The sequence below is a fragment of the Pteropus medius genome, unplaced genomic scaffold (assembly GCF_902729225.1).
Source record: "Pteropus medius unplaced genomic scaffold, Ma_sr-lr_union100, whole genome shotgun sequence".
NCBI lineage: Eukaryota > Metazoa > Chordata > Mammalia > Chiroptera > Pteropodidae > Pteropus > Pteropus medius.
This window is the reverse complement of record NW_024355205.1, coordinates 38,931,356-38,951,380: the sequence shown is the minus strand read 5'-3', so window position 1 is coordinate 38,951,380 and position 20,025 is coordinate 38,931,356. Positions and strand designations below refer to the sequence as shown.

The following is a 20,025-nucleotide window of genomic DNA, read 5'->3' as shown; positions in this document are numbered from 1 at the left end:
CGCTGCCTCGGTCCCAGGGGGCCTGGTCAAGGCCGGCTCGCTGAGGTCCCTGCCGCCCCCGGGAGCACGGCGAGGCCTCGCCCAGGGGAGGCCGCTCCCAGCGGCGGGCGTCCCCCACTCTATTTACAGCAGCCCCCTCGCTGGTGGGCGGGGGAGCCGCGGGCTGAGTGTGGGGACGGACGGACGGACGGACGAGAGGCCGACGTGGTCCCCTCTGGGCCAGGCCCGCTGCAAGCGTCATTTCTCCTTCGGTCCCCGGCTTTGTCTCCTGGGGAAAGGATGAGCGTTCGTCCGCTCGGCCTCCCGTCCGTTCCCTGTGGGAGCCCTTCCGTCGGAGGACGCAGTGGACGGTGGAGGCAACGCGGGAGGACGAAGGACGGGCTCCCGACCGCCCCGGTTTAGGCTGCGGACGGTGCAGCATTTTCTCGGATGATGGGTGGGTCCGAGGGCCTCGTGTCCACCCTGGGAGCGGCCGTGGCCGGGCCGTGGCCGGGCTGGGCAGGTCTCAGGAAGCGGGCTGAGTGGAGGTTTCCGTGCGACTGATTCGTCTGCCTGGAAGTGTCCACGCGCTTTTGACTTTAACTGACTCTGACAAACTCTCCCCCTGGTGTCCCCGCAGGTAAACACAGCCCGCCCCAAACCTCGGCGGCCTCGCCTGCAGCTCGCTGTGCTTTGCTTGTCCCGAATTGCGATTCCTCTTGAGCTTGCCTCAGTTTACCTCTTTATTTAGGTCAACGACCCCGGCAAACATCACAAAACATCACCTCTCCCCGCTCAGTATCACTAGGTGGTCGTGTGACTTGACCCAGCCACTGAAATGTGGGTGGGTGACAAATGGCCCCTTCTCTTGCCATGGCCAGCTCTCCAGATGGAAGAGGGCACTGTCCCCTCAGCCTGCCCCACAGGGGCCCAGGGCCATGAGGGTCGGAAAGGGTGGATGGGACGCCAGCCTCCATGGCTGAAGCCCTGAGCCTGGGTTGTTTATGCCGCAACCTAAGCAGCCCTGCCTGTCACTTCCCAAATGCTGCTTCAGGACGCTGGTCCCCATTGTCCCCTGGGGCGACATGTGCTCTGGCTGAGGCACATCGTGGCACCAGCTGCCAGGCCCTTGTCTCCTTCATTTGCCTGAAAATCCTCTCCAGTCGCCTGGTGTGTGACCTGCAGACTCTCCTGCTTGTTGGGACCCTGCCATTCGGCAAAGGACGGCACAGGCGCTGCAGTGGGGTGGGGTCTCAGCACTGCCGGGACACGAGGAGAACCCCAGCCAGCCAACCTGGTCGGTGCCCCGGCTATATGTGGCCAGCCCTAGACCCAGCCGGGCGCCCGCCAGCATCTGAACAAAGCAGGACGGCGCTGTGGGTCACCCCAGCAGAGGGTGATCACAGGTCAGGACGGACCTAATCACAGGCCCACTGCAGCTCTGAAGGGGTCGGGGTTCGGCAGGGAGCTTCAGCAGGTCCCCCAGCCCTGAGGGTGTCCTGGCCAGGTGAAGGTTGGGGTCCACCAGAGAAGCTTCAGACCCGCTCTCTCGGGGGCATTGCAGGGCAGGGTGGGGAGGGGGTACTCGGCCGGGGGCCTGTGCAGGTAGAGAAGCCGCATTGGGTTCTGCCCTTTGCTCCCACGCAGGGCCCTCCACCTGTGAGATTTCGGGTCTTCCTGGGTGTCTGTGGCAAGGACAAGCAGCCAGAAGCTCACCCCAGCCCAGGACCCGTGGCCAGCAGAGCAGTCTGAGTGTCTCAGGGCCTGATCCTGGTGGTGGCCTTGGGGACTGACTGGTCATCGAGAAGCCGGCTCCTCTGAGGCCCTTTACAGATCAGCAGGACCCCCTCTGCCCCTGCTGTGGTCGGCGCTGGTCTCTGCCAAGCTGCAGTGTGGCACACGGGGTCCAGCACAGGGAGCATCCCAGGGCCACACCGATGCCTGCCCACCCACCCTGGACAGGGCCTTCCGTGGGCCCCACTGGCACACTGCCAGGGCCAAGCGCTCCTGCCAGCCAGGGGCCCTCCCTGCCGTACAGCTCCCACAATGAGAAACGTGTCCCTTCACGAAGCTGGAACGGGCCCTGGGCCACCCACGCTCCCCTCCTGTCCTCAGAAACAACACAGACAGGGAAAGGTGGGGGCTGGGGCGTGAGCCTGCGGTCAGGTGGCAGACAGGCCTGCACCCCAGCCCCGCCGGTCCCCGTAATCATTTTTCAATCTGGTGTTCCCCTTAAAATACAGAGTTAAACTAAATAAGATTAAGACAATTTTACTCAAACATGGGGTGAAATGCCTTTGCTGGCAGCATCGGCCTTGTCATCTCTCTGCACTAAAAAAATAAACTGTTGAGAATAGATGTTACAGAGATCCATGCTCACGGGTAGGAAGAACTAATATTGTTGTGACGGCCACACCACCCAAAGCCACCTACAGTTTCGATGTGACCCCCATCAAAATTCCAATGGCATTTTTCACAGAGCTAGAACAAACGATCCTAAAATGTGTATGGAGCCACGAAGGGCCCCAAATAGCCACAGCCATCTTGACAGAGGAGAACAAAGCTGGAGGCATCACACGTCCCGACTTCAAACTACATTACGAAGCCACAGCCATCGAAACAGCATGGTACCGGCAGGAAAACAGACACATGGCTTAAACAGAACAGAGAGCCCAGAAATAAACCCACGCCTATGTGGTCAACTAATTTACGACAAAGGAGCCGGGAATATGCAGTGCGGGAAAGGACAGTTTCTTCAATAAATGGTGTTGGGAAAACCAGACAGCTACATGGAAAAAAATAAAATAAAATTAGACCACTATCGTCCACCACACACGAAAATGAACTCAGTGTGGATTAAAGATTTGAACGTCAGGCCTGAAACCATAAAATTCCTAGAAGAGAACACAGATGACAAGCTCCTTGATATAGATCTTGGCGATGATTTTTTGAATCTGACACCAAAAGCAAACGCAACAAAAGCGAAAATGAACGAGTGGGGCCACATCGAACTAAAAAGCTTCTGCATAGCGAAGGGAACCATCAGCAAGATGAACCGGCCGCCTCTGAATGGGAGAAAGCGTGTGCGAATCATATATCTGATAAGACGCTAATATCCGAAATATATAAAAATCTCGTACAACTCGGTCGCAAAGAACCGAACAATCCATTTTAAAAGTGGGCAGATTTGAATAGAATTTTTGCCAAAGAGGACACGCAGAGGGCCAACGGGCACATGAAAAGATGCTCAACGTCACCGTCATCAGGGACGTGCCATCGGAACCGCGAGATGTCACCACACGCCTGTCCGAATGGCCATCATCGAGAAGGCAACGGAGGGCGAGAGCCGGCGAGGTCGAGGAGAAGGAGCCTCCAGCGCTGGCGGCGGGATTGTAAACGGGCGCAGCCGCGATGGACGGCCGTACGGAGGGTCCTCAAAAACTTAAACATGGAGCTGCCATACAACCCGCGAGTCACCTCTGGGTATCTGTCCAAAGAAAACAGGAACTGGAGAAAATATATCCCTCCTACGCTGACTTTACAATAGCCAAGGCCTGGACGCAACCTAAGTGCCAATCAATAGACCGGATACAGAGGGCGGGGCACATATGCACAAGGGAGTGTTACTCGGTCATAAAGGAAGAAACAATATTGCGCTTTGCTGCAACGCGGAAGGACCTAGAGGGTATTACGCTAAGAGAAATGAGTCGGACAGATAAAGACAAATACCGTATGATCTCACTTATATGTGGACTCTAAAAAACAAAACCGAACACTCCCAAACTCACAGATAGAACGAACAGATAGGTGCTTGCCAGAGGCAGGGCGGGGCTGGGCGGGACTGGTGCAGGGGGTCCAAAAACAAGCCCTGGGGTGCGATGGACCATGGCGACTATAGTTAATAATATCGTATTACAGAAAAGAACTATTTTAGAACAGCTTCATATTTACAGAAAATTCACAAAGCCAGCCCAGAGTTCCCAAGAACCCGCACGGTTTCCCATTAGGAACGTCTTGCATTAGTTTGGTACATTTTTTACAACTAATGAACCGATACTGATCCATTATCATTAACTAAACGGATAAGACTTCCTTCATTTTTCTCTCGTGTCTCAGGGACGTTTAGTCATCCTGTGTCCTAAGGCTCCTCTTGGCCGTTAGTTTTTCAGACTTTCTTTGCTTCTGATGACCTTGACAGTTTTAAGGAGTGCTGGCAGTTAATTTGCAGGACGTCCCTCTCCTGGAATTTTCTGGTGTTTTTTTCATGGGTAGAGGTAGGGGTCGGGTCACAGGCAGCTGGGAGGAAGGCCACAGAGGTGACGCGGGCTTCTCATCACATTCTACCCAGGGCATATACTGTCAACCCAGATGACCTTGAGCGCGGGTGGAGGGTTTGTCAGGCGTCTGTCTTGCTGCAGAGCCCCTCCCCCCCCCAGACTTCGCTTTCACAGGAAAAGCACCAGGCTCCGCCACACTCCAGTGGGCGGGGGTAGGGAGTTGCACCCCAGGGCTCTCCCTACTTTACCCAGCGCTATGCCTGTCCCCGGGAGGCAGCGCCCGCCCAGTGGGCCTCTGCCTTCTGCTGGCGCCTGCCCTGAGTCGGCCCTCGGCCCCCGCCCCCCCTGGGGGGGGCCCCTCCCGAGTGCCCTGTGGCCCGCCCCCCTCCGCGGACCCACCCCCAGGTCCCTGCCCCTTGCCCTCCCACGCCTCCCCTCTCAGGCCCGCCCTCCCCAGCCCCCCTGAACACTGGCCCCTAAGCCCTCTCTGAGGGCTCCACCCCTCCCCCAGGTCCGCCGCCACTCAGCACCCCTTTACTGAAGCTCCTCAGCCTTCCACACCACGGCCCTCACTCTGCAGGCTGCCTGCTCCGCCCCGGCCCCCGCCCCCGCACCTGCACCTCTGGGGGACCCTGCGCCCCTCCCCCGGGGCTGCTCTCCGCCCACACGCGGTGGCCCAGTCTTTCCACCTGACTGGTCTCCTGTTGTGGGGGAGGCCCGGTCCCCTGGTTCCATGGCCCTCTCCTTCCCAGGAACCCTGAGCCCGAAGCCCCGGGACATCTGGGACCCCGACCCAGCCGGGCAGCTGGAAGAGGGGCCACCCTGTGAAACCCGTGAGGCCCTTTCTCCGTCTCCCCGGCCTTCTGCCTTGAGAGTCCTGTAGGAGGGACCACAGGCTAGAGTGTGGGGGACACTGCGGGAGGCAGGGCGCGGGGGTGGCTCAGGGGCCCACAGCTGTGGTTAGGCGCAGGTGGAGCCGGGGCTGTGGCCGCCCACAGCTCTGCCCCGCGGCCCGGCCGCTGCCTTCTCCTTTATGAGAAACAACCACCTGACTTTAAACTGGCAGGGGCCTCGGGTAGGGGGGCAGGACACGGGCCACCCCAAGCTCCCTCTCAAGGCTGGCCCTCAACACCAGTCTTCTGCCAGGAGGACCTTCCTTCAGAAGGGGCGGGTGGGTGTCACCGTGGAAGGTGAGCGGGCGCCAAGCTGGGCGCGGGCCGCATCCCGTGCTGGTGGCCAGGGGCGCTCAGGCAGAGGCCAAGAGACCGTTTTCTGCCTCTGCTTGTGCATGTCCTGTCTCCTGGGTGGCGTCCCCATGGCGGGTGCCTCAGTCCTGGACCCTGAGGTGGACTGCAGCATGGACGTCATCCTGGTGGGCTCCAGCGAGCTGTCGGCGCCTCCTTCACCAGAGCCCTGCAGAGGTGAGGGCCCGTCAGGTGCAAACCCCTGCTCGGGATGCCAGCCCCGGGCTGGGCAGCACTGAGGGCTCTGGAATATTCGCACATCATTTGGACACCTGGGCAGGGCCAGGAGGGCCCCACCCGGGGACTCCTCCCCCAGGCGTGGATGTGTAATGTGGCAGGAAAGGCGAAGGGGGGTGGGGTGCAGGCATCCCTGGCTTCTGTGACTTCAGAAGATCAACTGTGACACCTTTTCTGGGCAGTGTTTAAATTACGCATCAGCAGAAGGAAAGGTCCCCTTCTTGATTTTCCTCCCCAGATCTGATTGCACATGAAGTCAAGGTTAACCAGCGGGACATAGAAGGTGACAGGCCGCTCACCGCCCACGCGCAGGGGAAGGGGTGTCGGCCAGCTCTGGAAAGCTCGCTGCAGCCTCGTATGCACCGTGTCCTTCCCCAGAGGGGGCAGCGGACACTGCTGTCTCCCCTCCAGCAGCCCGTGCCCCCCGAGGCTCCATTTAGGGTGCACAGTCCAGTGTCTTTTAGGATATCACGGTGTGCCACCATCACCATGATCTAATTTCAGGACATTTTCATCACCTCCCCAAAACCCCCAAACCCATTCCTTAGCATGCCCCCTCTTCCGACACCAGGCATGACCACAGACCCACTTTCTCTATGGATTCCTTGCATTTCCGTGTGCATTTTAGGATCAGCTTGTGATTCTGGGAAAAAAAAAAAAAAAAAAAAGGCCCCGTGGTCGGCTGGGGAGCGAGCAGTTTCGAGCAGTTTCGAGCAGTCTCAGCGTCCGTGAACGGGGGCGCCGTCCCGCCCCCCGCACTCCGGTCTCCTGCGATTGCTCTCGAGGACGTCTCCCCACTCTCGTCAGCTTCGTTCGCTCGCCGCGTCGGACGGTGCGGTGACGCACACTGCACTTTGTGCCCCTAGACCTGTGCATCTGCTGTGGGAGCTTCCAGGTGCACACACAGCACCCTCTGTTTGAGGGGGGGATGTGCGCCCCGTGCAAGGTACGCAGGGAGGTGGGGGTGGCTTCGTGGGGTCCCCGCTGGAGCAGGGGGGCACCGGCCTGCTTCGTCTCTCGCCAAGGACACGTTCCTGGATTGCCTCTTCCTGTATGACGACGACGGGTACCAGTCCTACTGCTCCATCTGCTGCTCCGGAGAGACGCTGCTCATCTGCGAGAACCCCGACTGCACCCGGTGAGGCCGGGCGCCCAGGGGGAGGGCGAGGGCCCCCCGCCCCCACACCCCGAGGAGAACGCTCTCCAAAGCTCCCCTCAAATGTTTCGCGGGGCGCGGCGCTCTCGCACCCGGAGCTGGGCGTCGAAAGATCTGTTTCCGTTTTTGTTTTTGTTATTGTTATCACCAAGACCTGCTGCTCCCTCAGTCATCATGTCGGGCTCGAGGGACGCCCCGGCCCCTCGGGGCTGCTGCTCACCGCTGAGCGGCACTTTCATGCCTCGAGGTCCCCCCACTTCAGTGCTGCGGGCCACCCTTGCGTTTCCAGTCCCCTGCCCAGATCTGCCCCAGCTGGCGCCCCTGCACTTGGCTTTGCCGGGAGACCTCGTCTGTTTCCAGAGGCTCGGGGGTTGGGGGGAAGACGGGCGGCTTAAGGGGGTCCTTCAAAATCTGTCACCGTCGTGAACAGCCTGCCGTCTTCTGCAGAGCGCTTGGTTCCTGTCACTCCAGGTCCCAGGAGGGACTGGTCTCCCTTCCCTGGCCCACGGTCTCGCCCCCACTCCCCCCGCCACCTTGCGGGTGCTGACGGACAGGGCCAGCTTGGCCTTTGCACAAGAGCCGGGCGTGGCCTCCATGGCTCAGGCCAGAGCGAGGGGCAGGCTCTTCTCTGCCGCAGACCGACCGCGGTTTCACTGGTGGCCGGGGCCGTGTCATCTCAGCCACTGTGGCTTTCTGTTTGACTCTAGGTGCTACTGTTTCGAGTGCGTGGACACCCTGGTGGGCCCGGGGACCTCGGGGAAAGTCCAAGCCCTGAGCAACTGGGTGTGCTTCCTCTGCCTGCCGTTCCCCAGCAGCGGGCTGCTGCGGCGCAGGGCCAAGTGGCGTGGGCGGCTGAAGGCCTTCTACGACCGGGAGGTGGTGAGCAGCCACGCGGGGGGTGGGCGGGCGCCGGCCGCACCCGGCCTCGCTGGCATCCTCTGGGCACTGGGTGTGAGACGCCCACCGCTCTGGCCGCAGTGAAGTCGGCCTTTTAGGCAAAGGCACGTCCCCGTTGTCCTGTGTGACGGCTGGGCCCACCAGCGGTCCCTTCGCGAGTTCTCCAGCTGGTGACGGTTTGGGGTTTTGTCTGTTCTGAGCCTGGGAACCCGGTGTTCATGGCAGGGAGGAGAGGAACTCAGGGGGGGTGTGTCTCTGAGTCCAGCAAGTGGCAGCCGACGCCTGGGCGGCTGGCGTGGACTCAGGGCCTCTCGAGGGTCAAGGCCGGGAGCCAGGGGCTAGGCAGGAGCTGTGGGCTCATCAAAGTGGGGAGAACTGGGTCCCTCCAAAAGATACGCCCAAGTCCTGAGCCCCGGAGCCCGCGAACGTGACTGGCCTTGGACACAGGGTCTTCGCAGATGTGATTGCTCGAGGTGCCGTCACCGTGGGTGAGGGTGGCCTGACGTGCAGTGACCGGAGTCCCGTGGGAGAAAGGAGAGAGACCGGGGGGCGGAGGCACACAGGGAGGACGGCCACGTGACAGGAGAGGCGGCGGGGGCCCCCCCGCGGCCCTGACCTGGGGCCTCGGGGCTCCGGACAGACTCGCCGGTGTGAGCCGCGCCGTCATTCCCGTTTGGGAGCACTTGGCGAGCAGGCGGGGGACAGCAGGGGACACAGGGGCACGGGGGCCCACGGCCAGGACGGCTCTGGGACCTGAGCTCAGCCTGGCCCACCCACCCTCCGAGCCCAGACAGGTGGGCGCCATCCCTGTCCTCGACACGGGCCGGGGCCTGACGCCGCGACGGCCTCCGTGGGTCTCCGGGTGCTTTTGGAGACCAGGCGAGCACCTCAGCGAACCCCCAGGCGCGCGCATGCACCTCAGCGAACCCCTTCCGGGCCGTTCGTGGCGGAGACGGTCCGCCCCGGCGTGCGGACACCCGCGCTCGTGAGCGCAGCAGCTTCCGTAGAAAGAACTAACGTCGATGCTCAGAAATGCTGCCAGCGCTGGCTCGGTGCTGGGGGCAGCGAGAAGCCCGGGGGCCGGAGACGCGAGTCCCTGTGTCCAGCCGTGCCGCGCCCTCCCGCCCGCCCCAGACTCACCTGCTCACTCACTCACCTGTGTGGGCACTGTTCCCTCTCCTGAGCCCCAGGCGGACCCACCCCGAGGTCCTGGGTCCCCTGCAAGTCTCCCGTGCAGCAGCCCCCCACCCCCACCTCAGGCCTGGTCTCCGACAGTTAGCAGCTGGACGCCTTGTTTGCTGGAGGCCAGGCACCCCCAAGTGGTACCTCCTGGGGTGCAGGGGGCTCTGGGGCCTTGTGTTCTGAATGATCCACCCAGCGTCCCTCTGGGGGTGCTGGGTGGGGGCGGGTGGTGTCCACAGGCCTTCCCACGCCTCGGGCCTCAGCGCGGCCGCTCCAGGCCTGCGTGCCAGGCCGTGGCTCTTGGCTCTGCTGTCAGGGCCTCCTGCCGGCAGCTTTTGGGGGTGCCGGGTGGCTTGGCCACCACCAGAGCCGCCGTGAGGAAGGAGAGGAAGGGGTGAACCCCGCAGCTGTGCGGATCCTGGTGCTCTGACGCGGGGCCCTCCCTGTGACACACGAGGCCTCGTTCCCTCCCGGGATGGGACTGTCCTCCGCTCTCCGGAGGGCTCCTGTCACCGGCCTGCCCTTCGCCAGAGGGGCACCCGGTGGTGGGCAGGGTCTTCACATGGGGCGTGGGGCCACGGTGGCCCAGGTGTCTGCCCCTTGGGGCGCCTCTGTGGCCACAGGGGTCTCCCTGACTCACGGGCTCCACAGCCAAGCCGTCCTCAGAACGCTGTCTCTTTAATAAATAGGACAGTCCCCTCGAGATGTATAAGACTGTGCCCGTGTGGAAGAGGGAGCCAGTCCGGGTGCTGTCCCTCTTTGGGGACATCAAGGCAGGTGAGTGCGGTGGCACCCAGAGGACTTGCCCAGGAAGACTGGCCTGGAGCAGGTTGTGCAGGGGCCCAGGTGTGCGTGCAGACTCGGAAGGTTCCAGAACCACACGCACGAGGTCGAGGTCAGCGCTGAGGGACAGCGCTGGGCGGGTGGGGCCGGGGCCCGCCCCTTCGGAGGATGAGTCCGGGGAGGAAGCGCAGGGCGCAGGACGGCCGGTGGGAGGCGCTGTTGCTGAGGGGCCGGGCTTTCCCTCACGGCCACCGAGCGCCCAAGCCCACCTCAGCCTCCGCTGCATCCCGCCACCTCGCAGGGCGCCCCACCCACGGGGCTGCGCTCTGGCCTTCCCCGGGCGTCCTGCCCCCTGAGGGACCCCCCACTCCGCGCTGCCCCCCGCCCGCCAGTGCCTTTGCAAATCCTGAGTCCTTCTGAAGAGAATCCGTGAAAATAGCCCTTAGTCCGGGACCAGAAGGAATCGGGGACCTGCCCTCTTCCAGCACTGCTGCATGCCCGGTGCGGGTCGGGGCGGGGGGGCTGGCCTCACATGCCATGTCAGCGACAAGGGCCCGAGACTCGCACGAAGCGGGCGCAGCTGCGGCCGAAGGGACCCAGGAGCCGGGCGCGGCCACCCCACCTTCATCTCCTGCCCCGGACGCTCCCCGGAGTCCGATCTGGAAGGTCCTGTCTGGGCTCGCCTCCTGCCCCAGGCCGCAGACTCTGCGAGGCTGTAACAGGGTTCCAGCAGCCCAGCCGCCACGTCACACATCCTGGCTGGCTGCCACCAGCGTGGACCCCAACTGCCCAGCACACCTCCTGCCCCTGGGCAGGGCGTGGCCGCCCAGGAAGGCTGCCCTCCCAGCAGGTCACTGGACTTTCTCGGTGGTGCTCAAGGAGTCCCCGCTTTTTGGTTATGCACAGCCAGTAGCTTCACCCTGAGTTCCTGGTCATGTGGTCACATGGCTAAAAAGAGACAGCTCGCTCCTTATCGACAGACGACAGACGCGCTTTGCCAGTCGTTAAGCTTTTGATCCCGGTGGGGGTCAAAGTCAGTGTCCTTATGTCTCCCCGCCCAGAGCTGGCGAGTTTGGGCTTTCTGGAAAGTGGCTCTGGCCCAGGAAGACTGAAGCACCTGGACGATGTCACCAACACCGTGAGAAAGGACGTAAGTCAGCCGTGTGTGCAGGCGACAGCTGGGGGCAGATGTGCAGGGGGTCCCTGGGGAGCGCCGGGCGGGGGGCGCCCGGGGCCGCACAGCACTCGCCCCAGCGAGGACCGATGTGGGGTCTTGCGGGAATCGGCCCCTGCCGCACAGTCGCTGGCGGTCAGCCCTGCAGTGGGGAGATGAGGGGCGTCCTCGTGGCCACCCACGCTGCCCGCCGCCCAGAGCAGAGCAAGCGGCCGAACCTCCTGTGCGTCTTGCTGAAGTGCCAGGGCCAACCCCGCCGTCTGCAACAGTGCTGCCCAGAGAGGGGTTACCCCGCCCCCCCCCGAAATAAAGAGCTGAGCTGCAAAGCCCCGATGGAGAAGCTTCCTGCGAGCGCCGGCCCCTCGAAGGCTCCTTCCTGCCGTCTGGTCCTGTGGCCTCGGAGGAAGTGCCTACGAATGACTCACCAGCACCCGGCGCGGCCTCGAGCCCCTCATGACAGAGAGGAGGAAGGACAGGGGGCCCCTTCTGGTGGCCTCGGGATATCCCGATGCCGGGACAGTGCACGGCCATCTCAGGCAGAGGGTCTGGGGTGTGGGAGCTCTGGCCGCGGAGGGGGCAGCAGAGAGAGCGCCGAGACGGAGGGCACGCTCTGCCACCCTCGGGTGCTGGCCGGGACCCCACAGCTCTGCTCCTCGTCTGGCCGGAGTCCTGTGAGTGGTGGCGTCTCGTCCTGCAGCTCGGCCAGCCGTGCGGTGACCGGCCGGCGCTGGCCGCCATGTGGGCGCTGTCATGCTCTGAAGCGTGCAGCGTCGCTGTGGCCGAGCTCCCGGCTCCCGGCTGCCGGCTCCGTGCCGGAGGCACCTCGTACGGTCCGGCCACCGTGGAGTCCACATGGCCCCGGGGGCCGGTGCATGCCCATCCCCCCCAGCAGCTCTGGGAGGGGGCCCCTGCCACAGGGAGTCACCTGGGACCCCCAGCGAGGACAGCCAACTCCGAGTGTCCCTGAGGCCTGGGGAGGACAGTGGGATTCCTGCCCCAATCCCGGGTCCTGTGGGGGCCTCGGCTGAGCCGGTGGCTAGCCTGAGGCCGCCAGCCGCCTGCTGCCCGCCCAACGCCACACGTGTCCTCCAGTGTCCCCCGTCCTGCAGGTGGAACAGTGGGGCCCATTCGACCTCGTGTACGGCGCCACGCCCCCCTTCGGCCAGGCCTGCGACCGTCCCCCGGGTAAGAGAGCACTGTCACCCCAGCCCTCTGACCCCGCCAGCCCTCTGCACCCCAAGCCCAGCCCGCCCAGAGAGGGCGGGAAACGCACGGTGTCCACACTTTCAAAGTTTGGCCGAGGGATCGCGGGCCTCCGCAAGCTGTCTGCCCTCAGGGAGGGCCGTGTGGCGGGGTCGGACGCATGTCCCGTGACGCAGACTGGCTGGGGAGCAGGCGGGGGCCACGCAGAGCCTGGTCCATCCGAGGTCACCCCCCTGAGCCCCCCGCGCCCTGCGGCTCGGGCGAGCGGGGCCAGACACACCTGGGCGGCCCCAGGGTGGTACCTGTTCCAGTTCCACCGCGTGCTGCAGTACGCCAGGCCGGGCGGCCCGCGGCCCTTCTTCTGGATGTTCGTGGACAACCTGGTGCTGACCGAAGACGACCGAGCCGTCGCCTCACGCTTCCTGGAGGTGTGTGCGGGCTCGGGGGCTCGGGCTTGGGGGCTCAGGGGCCCCAGGGGCTCAGGGGCCGGCCGGGGGGGGCGGCAGCTCAGACCCCGACCCCCGAGGCCTCGGCCACCGGCTGGTGCCCGGTCCTCTGCTCCCACGAACAGTGCTACGGTGAAGGATCCTGTGTGGGAGTCGGCGGGGTCAAGTCCGGGGTGAGGCCGCCAGACAAGGGTCAAGTACGTGCCATTTCACAGGTGGCCTCGTGGCCCCCGGCAGAGGTGGTCCCAGCTCCCACCCCCGCCCTCTGTTTCCTGGGCCTCAGGGAGCGTCCTCCAGCAGCTCCGCGTCACCGGCTCTCTCGAGCCGTTCTCGCGAACGCTTGTCCCCAGCGTCCCGTGGCACCTGGGTGTGTGTCGCATCGTCTAACTGGCTTCCGTTTGCACACGGGAAGCTGTTGCCGTCTGCACGTTGATTCGGGTCCCGCCGCCTTGTCGCATGACCCTGCCGGCAGCTGCTGTCTTCGTGGATCCTGTGGGAGTCGCAGGCGTTTGAGCAGATCGTCCGCAGATAGGGACGGTTTTCTCTCTGCGTTTTACACTCAGAAAACACCGAATCGCGGCTGTGACAGTGACGAGACACTCCTGCCTCGTCCCTGACCGTCAGGGACCCGTCCCGGCCTTTCCCCTCTGGGCCGGTGCCGGCTTTGAGGTTGAGGTTGACATACTTCACTATGTCAAGGAAGTGTCTGGAAGCTTCCGCCGGTTTCTATTATTCTTGAGTAATTGTATCATGAATAATTGATGGATTCTGTCGAATTTTTTTTTTTTTTTTTACATCTGTGAAGAGACTTAGATAATTTTCCTTTTCAGATCTATGAATAGGATGTAAGGTAGTCATAGGTTTCTTAACGATGAACCCTCCTTGCTTTCCTGGAAGAAATCCACGCAGCCGTGCGTGGGGTGTGTTTCTGCGGGCGTGTCGCTGAGGTTGGGTGAGCAGCGTCTCCTTTGGGGTTTTCGCTGTGATCAGCAAAAATGTTTGAGAAACTGACAGCATTTTGCCGTGATTGCTGCTGGTTCCGTTGCTTTAAAACAGGAGTTAAGCCCTCCGTGGAAACTGATTTATCAGATTTTCTCTTTTTGGAAACCCATTGGGTAGGTTACGCGTTCCTAGAATACAATCTCTTTCATGATAGTTTTAAAAATCATTTTCTTAGAGTTGAGCAAAGTGGACCCAAGATTCTTGTACTTCCTTCTGCCTTTGGGATTATTTCTCCTCCGTAGGAAGTTTGGGGTTTTAAAAATACTGACGTGTTGTCACGTAACAGCCGTCAGGATCAGGTTCGTGTATCAAAAAAAAAAAAAAAAAAAAAATCTAGTGAGAAGTAACTATGAGTCCAGGCAAAAAGAGCGGTTCCCAGACCTGGCACCAGTCATACCAAACCTGGAGGGCGGCGAACACACCGACGTCTGCGCACGCACATGGCAGATCAAAGTCGGTCCCCAGTCAGAAGGAGGCAAAAAAGAGAGCCCCCCAGAGTTTATGGAGGTCCGGCTCCCGATGGTGGGGACGCCCACCTGTGCAGAGGCAGGCGTGGGCTCTGTGGGCCCTGGCACCCGGGTGTGGCCAGCAATGCCTCTCACCCCAGTGTGGTGCCCGGACTCAGGAGGAGGCCGATGCGTCAGCGGCGGTTGGGCTTGGGGCCTCACCATGGGCCTCTCTGCTGGGCCGAGTCGGGGGAGGCGGGGCGTAGGCCACCACGTTGTGTGTCGGGGACCGTGGCCTCAGTCTGTCCTGCACACTGCGCTTCCTTCCGCTACCGCCCCTCCCAGCGGCGGGCGGTCTGTCCCGCCTCCCATCCCCCGCTCCCCCATCCTTCTGGTCCTCTAGGGACACGGTGACCCCAGGATCCAGGCGCTTGGCCCCTGACGAGTGCTGCGAAGCGCTGGCACTTGAGAACACTCTCCTCCTGCTGGGAAAGCCTCTCGCGCCCCCAACAGACCCCCTCTCGTGTCCGGAGACAAACAGCTGTCCACACAAAGGCCACAGGTTCCACCGAGTCAGAGCGAGCGGGGGCGTCCCTGGGCCACGTGACCCGTTAGAAGGAAAATCTACCACCTACCAGTTAAAAGTTCTGAAATAACATCTTGGGCTTTTTCCTTGTAAGGGATTTTGAGAAAAGAGACGTGACTTGTAAGCAGCGTGGACGGGGACACAGCCACTCTGGGGAGGCTGCTGCCCGTATCCTGAGGGCCATACGCGGTTCTCCCGGTGGCTGAGGCCCGTGGGCACTGTCCAGGTGGCTCTGCCCCACAGCCGCTGTTCCCACCCCCAGGCGGACCCCGTGACCATCCGGGATGCCTGTGGCAGGGCCCTGCAGGACGCCGTGCACGTCTGGAGCAACATCCCGGCGGTGAGGAGGTACGCCCTGTTCCCACTGGGCGGATAAAGCGGGGACCCGGGGGGCAGTCCAGCCATGCCCGGTGGCCTCCCGGCCCAGGTCAGGCAGACCTCCCAAATTCTGGCACGCTCAGGTTGGGAATGCCCGCTTCACTCCGGGGACCTTCTCCCAGCTGTCACACAGATACTCACGAGGTCCTCACCTTGGGGCTTTGCAGGCTGAGAAGGCCCCAGCCCTGGCCCCAGCCCTGGCCACAAGCCCTGGGCCTGCCGGCCACACCCGCACCCCCGGCACACGGCCACAGGCCATGCACACTCACGCACACTCGCTCACATGCCCACGGGGCACTGTGGCTGCACGGACCGCTCACCCCGACCGCCGGGCTGCGGGCCTTCGCGCGCGCCCTTCTGAGGCCCTGGCCATTCTCCGCCCCCGCCCACCGGTCCCCAACTCCCGCCACCTCAGGCCCCTTTCTGCTCCCGCCACCTCTCTGGCCCTCTGTCTCAGTGTGCCCTGTCCCCGCTGCCCTCGGGGGTGGCTGGCTGCTCCCCTGCTCCCACGCCCAGCACGGCCCTGTGCAAACTGTGCCGGGTCCTGCGTCCTCACCGCGGGGAGCCCCTGCAGCCCCCGCGTCCCCCCGGCCAGGCCTGCTCCCAGGATCGCGTGTGGTGCGGCTGAGGCAGGGCAGCCTCCAGAACGTTTTCTTCTGGGAAGGAAGCCGGGGTGGGCGGCCGTGGGTGCCGCTTGCATTGCCGTCCTCCCCACCCCCGGCTGCCAGCTGACCCCGCCCCGCCCGGTTCCCAGAACCCAAGGGCAGTTCCCCCAGGCGCCCACTGCCGCAGTCACACGCACTGGCAGGCCCAGCACCCGGCCAAGATGCCCCCCACAGCCCAGCCGCCCTCGGCCCGGCGGGCTGCCCTGGGCTGGTGCTGGCGGGGACCCCGCTTGTTTCTAGCACCTCATTTGTGGCCTTCGCCTCCCAAAGTAGATCCAGGAACGCTCCCTGACTCCAGGGGGGCCGGGGAGCACGAGGCGGGGCACCGGGAGCCACGTCTACCGAGACCTGAGCCCCTACGGGTCGACTTGCGTCGCAAGGGGCGGGTGGCGTGTTCTCCCCTCCCGCCCACCCCGCACACGGGGCCCGAAGTACCAGCCGCCACAGGCCCCTCGGGACGTGCTCAGACAGCTCAGGGGTTCGGGTGCATCAGACTGCTCAGGAGTGAGGCACAGTGAGGTTTGCCCGGACGTGCCCAGGGCCTGCCCCTCCCGTTGTGTGGTTCTGCGCCATGATGGCTGCTTCTCCCTGAAACACTGGGCCAAGGGGACCCCCCAACCTGCCTGCTTCTCACAGGGATTGGCTGCTCCCTGGGGGAGGGTGGGCATCTCGTCCCCCTCTGCCCAGGACAGGCGAGGAGCACGGGGTCTTCTAAGGGGGTTTGTCTGAGAGACTTGGACATACTCCGGCGGACGGGCACCAGCCAGCTTCCACCCGCCTCTGCTGAGGTCCCCCTGGCCTGGGGCACGTGGCGCCCCCCTGGTGATCAGCCCCCTCCCTCCTTCCCAGCAGGCACTCCGCCCTGCTTCCCCACGAGGAATTGTCGCTGCTGGCTCGGGACAGACAGAGAGCAAGGCACCCCACTCCGGGGCCAGCCAGGCTGGTGAAGAATTGTTTTCTCCCCCTGAGAGAATATTTCAAGTATTTTTCAACAGAACTCACTTCCTCTGTATAAGTGAGTCATTATACTGTGAAAAAAAAAAAAAGACTTTTCTTAGAACAGACACAGGTTTCCTGATATTGTCGTTTTTCCTCAAGTTATTTTATTTGCTTGACTTTGGAGTCTCCTAGTTGCCACAGACCCCTCTTCCCTCTAGGTCTGGAGGTGCGGCACCCCCCCCACCACGGCCTTTCCAGGGAGGGGGCAAAGCACACCAGCCCCCCAAGCGACGAACGGGGACCAGATCCCAACGTGGCGTTGCCGGCTGAGAGTGAAAAATTCATTTATCATGAGAGTTACTGGTCATTTTTGGTGTTTTGATGCATAAGCACAGCCTTTACTCTGTGGGACACGGGGGTGTGGGTGACAGGGACGAGCAGGACACATTTTTGTAAGCGCTGCATCCGGCATCGGATGTTGGGGCCTGAGCCCTGCAGGCCGAGGGTTCTGGCCCAGAACCAGAGCGAAGGGAGTGATGCTGTCACGTGACAGCCACTCGCTGTGATAGTTAAAACCACTCGCCCGGATGGCGGCCACACGGGACACCCCAAGCCTTTGCAAAGTATGGCGCTCCAAGCTTGGTGAGCAAAGGGACTATGGACAGTGTAGACACCGCAGGGGCCGAGGCAGATGCACGTGCGAGGTCCCCCCCCTCCCCCGCCGTGCCCGGCTCCTGCGGGGTCCCCTGGAGAGCGCCAACAGCACTGGTTTCAGAGCACACGCCGCCAGTCCCAAAGAGGTCTCTGCAGGTTAGCCAGAACCCCCAAAGCGATCTCGACCCGATCATTAAACACTCAGCTTGTTTTGGGTGTGACAGCCAGGACTTGGGGACCCAGGCCCAGCGCTGGCACTGCTGGGTTAAAACGGGACCTCGTAAACATTTTTAGAAACGCTTGAAGTAGAATAGAAGTTTGATGGTTAATTTTACGTGTCGACTTGGCTGGGCTGGGGTGCCCGGAACATCTGTTCAAACAGTGTTCTGGATGTTCCCGTGAAGGTGTTTTTTTGTATCATAGTAACTCTTAAATTGGCAGATTGCCTTCCATAACATGGGTGGGGACTATGACCTGAATGTCTTTGTCCCCCAAATTCACATGTGGAATCGTACCCCCCAAATTGCTGGGAGGCGGGGCCTTGGGGTGGCGACTCCAGAACGGGACTGGTACCCTCATGAAAGGCAGCCCTGCAGCCCCCACCCCTTCCGCCATGGGGACACGTGGAACGAGGGACGGGAAGAGGGCCCCTGCCTGACCGCGCTGGCACCCCGTCTCGCTCCAGCTCCCAACACTGCCTCGTGTATGAACCACCCGGTCTGGCGTTCCGTTACAGCGGCACCAGGATGGCGGCCCCACCCAAGCCACCGAGGGCCCAGCGAGGACAAAGGCTGGGCTCGGCTGAGCAGGAACCCTCCAGCAGGCGGCCTGTGGGCCCCCCTCACAACTCTTCCCTGGGTCTCCGGCCCCCTCACCTGCAGATGTGGGATTTATAAAGCCTCCATAGCCACACGAGCCACTTCCTTGAAACGAATTCTCTCTAAACACACCCTGTTAGCTCTATTTCTCCTGAGAGCCCTGTCTTCATCGAACCAGCTGGTGGACGGGAGGGCACAGGTCCCATGTCCAGGGGCTCATTTAGCAAGATCTATAATCAAACTAAAGGCGTGGCAGCCCCAGGAACACGGAGGGGACACAGAGACAGGAGCATCCAGGCTCAGATAAGACCTTTCTGGGAAGCTGAGCTCTGGATTCACGCTCACCGCAAAAACGTATGCTCCTGGCTGCAGCTGATGGGCCAGGGCGTGGTGATGGTTGCTCCAGGCTGCTTCCATCCACGGTAACCAGCAATGCGGGGCCCGATCTCATGAGTGTCCCCTTTCCATCAGACTGCCCCCAAGCAGAGCCCAGAGCCACTCAGAACGGGTCTGCACCTTCAGTTCCCTCAGACACCTGTGGACCCCCCCTCCGAGTAGTTAAACCCCACCACAGAGCCCCTACCTGGACCCTCCTGTGGTTGGCTGAATAATAATGACCCCAAAGGATGTCCCTGTCCTAATTCCTTGTCACCTTGTATGGCCCAGGGCATGGAATGGAGACAGGGAGATTCCTGGCTTATCCAGGTGATCACGAGGGTCCTTACAGGAGGCACCACGGAGATGGGGTGATGCAGCTGCAAGCCAGAGGGTGCCGGGGGCCACCGGGAGTGGGAGGAGCAGGAAGGACCCTTCCCGGACCCCCGGAGGATCTCAGACTGCCGCCTCCCGAACTTCGAGAGAATGCACTTCTGTTCTTGTAAGCCACCAAGTCTGCAGTCATTAGTTATGGCGCCCGTGGGTGCCCTAAAAGAAAAGGCGGGCTTCCTGGGACCGGGGATCAGTCAAGTGCTAAGTGTCGACTGACACCTGCAATGTCGCAGGCATGCAGGGACCCCCGGGGGAACGGCCGATGGGGACGCCTTGGCTGGCCCTGGGTCTCAGCATCGAGCTGCCCCTTCTTGCTCCCACGTCTGCCCAAAGAGCTTCAAGCCCCCCGAGTGAACACACCTCGGGCTTGGTCCCCAAGTCAGCCCAGTGTTCCTGGGGAGGTGGGCGGCTTCTCTGTCCACAGCCCCCACTGCCTGAGACACAGTCACGGTCAAGGAAGAGATGAGAAGCTTCCTGCAGGAAGCAGACGGAGGGGCCATCTGCTTTGTCACGTGTCTTCACACCGTCTGCGGCCCCCGCATCGGCCTCCATGTGAGCGCTCCACCTGTGTGATGTCACAGGAACCCCGCATCCACTCAGCTGCTTTATGAGGAGGTCGTTAGAGCCCTCCGCCCTTCACACTGGGAAAATGCGGGTGGAAAGGTCACATAACTTGCCCAAAGTCACCCAGCGCCCGAGGAGCAGAGCTGCGACTGGAACCCAGCACTCCCGTCTCAGGCCAGTGTTCCCTGGTTTCACTCCTGGAGGTGCCTCTCCCCCCCCCACCCCCTGCGCCCCCAACCCACTTAGATATCCCCTCCCAGACCACCTGCACTCCCTGCCACTCTGCTGCCTGCTCCATGAACAGTATACGTGCCCACTCAAGTGGGCCTGGCAGCAGCACGTGGCCTTCCGGGGTCTGGAGGGGGGGGGAGAAGGGGGATTGGGGGGCTGGCCTAGCCGCTGCTCCACCAGCCGCAGCGCCCACCAGCTCCGCCGTGCTCGGCCCTTCCCACCCTCTGCGGCCCTCCGCGTCCTGGCGCAGTGCCGGGGCTGCCCTCAGGAGCTGCGCTTCAGGACACACCGACCGGGCGGCCACCCTCCTTCCCCGGCTCCACGAAAGCGGACACCCTCTGAGGGAGACTGACGGAGGGGGCTCGCCAACCCTCAGGGCCCATCGGGTCTCCAACA

General features: G+C 62.6%; 1 protein-coding gene across 13 annotated transcripts; it reads left to right on the top strand.

Annotated features, from left to right (window-relative positions):
- Positions 1-4,396: 4,396 nt before the first annotated feature.
- Positions 4,397-17,285, top strand: DNMT3L (DNA methyltransferase 3 like). Of its 13 annotated transcripts, XM_039857275.1 has the most exons (15): positions 4,397-4,468; positions 5,009-5,089; positions 5,403-5,446; positions 5,588-5,677; positions 5,976-6,020; positions 6,604-6,683; positions 6,763-6,875; positions 7,601-7,772; positions 9,662-9,749; positions 10,817-10,905; positions 12,039-12,114; positions 12,427-12,560; positions 14,875-14,952; positions 16,508-16,670; positions 16,813-17,284. In XM_039857275.1, the coding sequence occupies exons 4-15, from the start codon at positions 5,614-5,616 to the stop codon at positions 16,974-16,976; spliced, it is 1,266 nt and encodes a 421-aa protein (XP_039713209.1). In that variant the 5' UTR covers positions 4,397-4,468; positions 5,009-5,089; positions 5,403-5,446; positions 5,588-5,613; the 3' UTR covers positions 16,977-17,284. The 13 variants fall into 13 exon arrangements, 11 of the variants coding, with proteins under 11 accessions (XP_039713209.1, XP_039713211.1, XP_039713201.1 ...); XM_039857267.1 differs by lacking the exon at positions 4,397-4,468 and having other exon boundaries at positions 4,778-5,089; positions 5,323-5,427; positions 16,813-17,285; XM_039857274.1 differs by lacking the exon at positions 4,397-4,468 and having other exon boundaries at positions 4,778-5,089; positions 5,323-5,427; positions 14,875-14,960; positions 16,505-16,670; positions 16,813-16,925.
- Positions 17,286-20,025: the final 2,740 nt, after the last annotated feature.

Excerpts from the sequence above, each read along its gene's own strand:
- DNMT3L (XM_039857267.1), top strand. The coding sequence starts at position 4,990 with ATGGCCCTCTCCTTCCCAGGAACCCTGAGCCCGAAGCCCCGGGACATC. Across the intron at positions 7,773-9,661 it reads CCTTCTACGACCGGGAGGTG|GACAGTCCCCTCGAGATGTA; the intron begins GTGAGCAGCCAC and ends TTTAATAAATAG. Across the intron at positions 14,953-16,507 it reads TCTGGAGCAACATCCCGGCG|GCACTCCGCCCTGCTTCCCC; the intron begins GTGAGGAGGTAC and ends CCTTCCCAGCAG.